Consider the following 4,513-nt stretch of genomic DNA (forward strand, 5'->3'; position numbering starts at 1 on the left):
GTCAGGGTGAGGGGTCAGTGCTAGGGTTTGGTCAGGGTTAGGGGGCAGTGCTAGGGTTGGGTTAGGGGTTAGGGTTGGGTTAGGGGTCAGGACTAGGGTTGGGTTAGGGGTTAGGGTCAGTGCTAGGGTTGGGGTTAGGGGTCAGCGCTAGGGTTGGGTTGGGGTTAGGAATAGGGTTAGGGTTAGGGGTCGGTGCTAGGGTTGGGTCAGGGATAGGGGTCAGTGCTAGGGTTAGGGGTCAATGCTAGGGTTAGGGATCAGTGCTTGGGTTGGGTTAGGGGTCAATGATAGGGGTCAATCCTAGGTTAGGGTTGGGGTTAGGGGATCAGTTCAAGGGTTAGGATTAGGAATAGGGTTAGGGGTCAGTGCTAGAATTGGGTTAGGGGTCACTGCTATAATAGGGTTAGGGGTCAACGCTAGTTGTGGGTCAGGGTTAGGGGTCAGTGCTAGGGTTGGCTTCGGGTTCGAAAGCAGGTTCACGTTAGGGGTCAATGCTAGGCTTAGGGATCAGTGCTTGGATTGGGTTAGGGGTCAATGCTAGGGGTCAATGCTAGGGTTGGGTCAGGGTTAGGGGTCAATGCTAGGCTTGGGCTAGGGTTAGGGTCAGCGCTAATCTTGGTTTAGGGTTAGGGGTCACTGGTATGATTGGTTTGGGGGTCAGTGGTAGGGTTGGCTTAGGGGTCACTGCTAGAATTGGGTTAGGGGTCAACGCTAGTTGTGGGTCAGGGTTAGGGGTCAGTGCTAGCCTTCCCTATCAACTTAGGGGTCACTGCTACGCTCTGTTCCGGATTCAAATTCCCATTTCAACTCCTCTCTCTTCCCCACCGCACCGTGCGCATCCCGCTTCCTGTCCCCGCCTCTTCCTGTCCCCACCCCTTCCTGTCCCCCATAATTTCCCCCCATTTCCCCCCATAATATTTATTTTCATTATTATATTTATTTTATTTTATATTATATTCTCTTCCTCTTCCTGTCTCCTCCCCTTCCCCTCCCCTTCACTTCCTGTCTCCTCTCCTGCCTCTCCCCTCCCCTTCCTGTCCCCTTCACTTCCTGTCTCCTCCCCTTCCTGTCCGCTCCCCTTCCTGTCCCCGCCTTTTCCTCTCCCCTTCCCTTCCTCTCCCCTTCCCTTCCTCTCCCCATCCTTTCCTATCCCCTTCACTTCCTCTCCCCACCCCTTCCTATCCCCTTCACTTCCTCTCCCCACCCCTTCCTCTCTCCTTCACTTCCTGTCTCCTCCCCTTCCTCTCCCTATCCCCTTCCTCTCCCCTCCACTTCCTGTCCCCTTCCCTTCCTCTCCCCTTCCCTTCCTATCCCCTTCCCTTCCTCTCCCCTTCCTCTCCCCTCCACTTTCTCTCCCCACCCCTTCCTCTCCCCTTCCTCTCCCCTCCACTTCCTCTCCCCTTCCCTTCCTCCCCCTCCCCTTCCTCTCTTCTCCGCTTCCTCTCCCCTCCACTTCCTCTCCCCTCTCCTTCCTGTCTCCTCCCCTTCCTTTCCCCTTCCCTTCCTCTCCCCTCCCTTTCCTCTCCTCCCCTTCCTGTCTCCTCCCCTTCCTGTCCCCGCCTCCTCTCCCCTTCACTTCCTGTCTCCTCCCCTTCCTCTCCCCTCCACTTCCTCTCCCCTCCCTGTCTCCTCCCCTCCCCTTCCCTTCCCCTCCCCTTCCTCTCCTCTCCGCTTCCTCTCCCCTTCACTTTTTGTCTCCTCCACTTCCTCTACCCCCTTCCTGTCCCCACCTTTTCCTGTCCCCGCCTTTTCCTCTCCCCTTCCCTTCCTCTTCCCTGTCCCCTCCCCTCCTGTCCCCCATCACTTCCTGTCCCCCATAATTTCCTCCCCTTCCTATATTATGTTATATTCCCTTTCCCCTCCCCTTCCTCTCCCCACCCCTTCCTCTCCACTTCCTCTCTCCCCTTCCCTTCCTTTCCCCTTCCCTTCCTCTCCCCTCCCTTTCCTCTCCCCTCCACTTCCTCTCTCCTCCCCTTCCTGTCTCCTCCCCTTCCTGTCCCCGCCTCCTCTCCCCTTCACTTCCTGTCTCCTCCCCTTCCTCTCCCTGCCCCTTCCTGTCTCCACCCCTTCCCCTCCCCCTCCCCTCCCCTTCCTGTCCCCACCCCTTCCCCTCCACTTCCTCTCCCCTCCCCTTCCCCTCCACTTCCCCTCTCCTCCACTTCCTCTCTCCTCCACTTCCTCTCCCCTTCACTTCCTCTCCCCACCCCTTCCTATCCCATTCACTTCCTCTCCCTCTACTTCCTGTCCCCTTCACTTCCTCTCTCCCTATTTCCTCCACTTCCCTCCCCTTCCTGTCCCCACCTTTTCCTCTCCCCTTCCCTTCCCTTCCTCTCCCCTCCCCTTCCTCTCCCCTCCACTTCCTCTCCCCTCCACTTCCTCTCCCCTCCACTTCCTCTCCCCTCCCTTTCCTCTCCCCTCCACTTCCTCTCTCCTCCCCTTCCTGTCTCCTCCCCTTCCTGTCCCCGCCTCCTCTCCCCTTCACTTCCTTTCTCCTCCACTTCCTATCCCCTCCCCGTCCTGTCTCCTCCCCTTCCTCTCCCCACCCCTTCCTCTCCCCTCCCCTTCCTTTCCCTGCCCCTTCCTCTCCCCCTTCCCTTCCTCTCCCTTCCACTTCCCCTCCCCTCCACTTCCTCTCCCCTTCACTTCCTCTCCCCACCCCTTCCTATCCCATTCACTTCCTCTCCCTCTACTTCCTGTCCCCTTCACTTCCTCTCTCCCTATTTCCTCCCCTTCCACTCCCCTCCCCTTCCTGTCCCCACCTTTTCCTCTCCCCTTCCCTTCCCTTCCTCTCCCCTTCCCTTCCTCTCCCCTCCCCTTCCTCTCCCCTTCACTCCCTGTCTCCTCCCTTCCTGTCCCCGCCTCCTCTCCCCTTCACTTCCTGTCTCCTCCCCTTCCTCTCCCTTCCTCTCCCCTTCACTTCCTGTCTCCACCCCTTCCCCTCCCCTCCCCTCCCCTTCCTGTCCCCACCCCTTCCCCTCCACTTCCTCTCCCCTTCACTTCCTCTCCCCACCCCTTCCTATCCCATTCACTTCCTCTCCCTCTACTTCCTGCCCCCTTCACTTCCTCTCTCCCTATTTCCTCCCCTTCCTCTCCCCACCCCTTCCCCTCCCCTTCCTGTCTCCCACCCCACTTCCTGTCCCGCCACTTCCTGTCCCGCCCCTTCCTGCCCCCCAGGCCACTTCGCCTCGACGAGGTCACCGCCAAGCTCTCCGACCTCCGCCAGAAGTGGGAATCCCTTAAAGGGAAAGCGTCCCAGCGGCGGCAGGATCTAGAAGATTCCCTGCAGGCCCAGCAGTATTTCGCCGACGCTAACGAGGCCGAATCCTGGATGCGGGAAAAGGAGCCGATCGTCAGCAGCACCGATTACGGGAAGGACGAGGATTCGGCCGAGGTGAGCGAAAGAACGAGAGAGAAGGAGGGAAGGAGAGAGAAAGAGGGAGGGAGGGAGAAGGAAGGAAGGAAGGAAGGGAAAAGAAAGAGAGAGGGGGAAGGAGGGAGGGAGGAAGGAAGGAGGGAAGGGAGGGAAAGGAGCCGATCGTCAGCAGCACCGATTACGGGAAGGACGAGGATTCGGCCGAGGTGAGCGAAAGAACGAGAGAGAAGGAGGGAAGGAGAGAGAAAGAGGGAGGGAGGGAGAAGGAAGGAAGGAAGGAAGGGAAAAGAAAGAGAGAGGGCGGAAGGAGGGAGGGAGGAAGGAAGGAGGGAAGGGAGGGAAAGGAGCCGATCGTCAGCAGCACCGATTACGGGAAGGACGAGGATTCGGCCGAGGTGAGCGGAAGAAAGAGAGAGAAGGAAGGAAGGAAGGAAGGAAGGAGAGAGAGGGAGAGAAGGAGAGATAGAGGGAGAGAGAAGGAAGGAAGGAAGGAGAGGTCATTAATTAATAGGAAACCAATCCAATTAAGCCATTAACGACCTCTCTCCTTCCTTCCTTCCTTCCTTCCTTCCTTCCTTCCTTCTCTCTCTCCCTCCCTCTTTCTCTCTCCTTCCTTCCTTCCTTCCTCTCCTCCTTTCTTCCTTCCTTTTCTCCCTCCCTCTTTCTCTCTCCTTCCTTCCTTCCTTCCTTCCTTCCTTCCTTCTCCTTCCTTCCTTCCTTCTCTCTCTCCCTCCCTCTCTCTTTCTCTCTCCTTCCTTCCTTCCTTCCTTCCTTCTCTCTCTCTCTCTCTCTCTCTCCTTCCTTCCTTCTCTCCTTCTCTCTCTGTCTCTCCTATTCTCTCTTTACCTCTCTCTACCTCTCCTTCCTTCCTTCCTTCCATCCTTCTCTCTCTGTCTACTCTTCTCTCTCTACCTCTCTATCTCTCCTTCCTTCCTTCCTTCCTTCCTTCCTTCCTTCCTTCCTTCCTTCCTTCCCTCCCTCTCTCCCTCCCTCTCTCTCTCTCTCTATCCCTCTCTCTTTTTCTCTCCTTCCTTTTCTTTCCCTCTCTCTTTCTCTCTCTCTGCTCTTCTCTCTCCCTCTCTATATCGCCTTCCTTCTCTCCCTCTCTCCCTCCTTCCTTCCTCCCCCTCTCTCCCCACC

The 4,513-nt window shown here is 57.4% G+C and overlaps 1 protein-coding gene across 1 annotated transcript in view; it reads left to right on the top strand.

Annotated features, from left to right (window-relative positions):
* LOC309524275 (spectrin alpha chain, non-erythrocytic 1-like) overlaps nucleotides 1–4,513 on the top strand; it is a 199,323-nt gene that overhangs the window by 62,583 nt on the left and 132,227 nt on the right. The window contains 2 exon segments of the mRNA XM_082208732.1: nucleotides 3,175–3,183; nucleotides 3,186–3,391. Coding sequence (XP_082064858.1) covers nucleotides 3,175–3,183; nucleotides 3,186–3,391 — 215 coding nt within the window.

This window comes from Podarcis vaucheri, assembly GCF_965113315.1.
Source record: "Podarcis vaucheri genome assembly, chromosome: Z".
NCBI classification, from domain to species: domain Eukaryota; kingdom Metazoa; phylum Chordata; class Lepidosauria; order Squamata; family Lacertidae; genus Podarcis; species Podarcis vaucheri.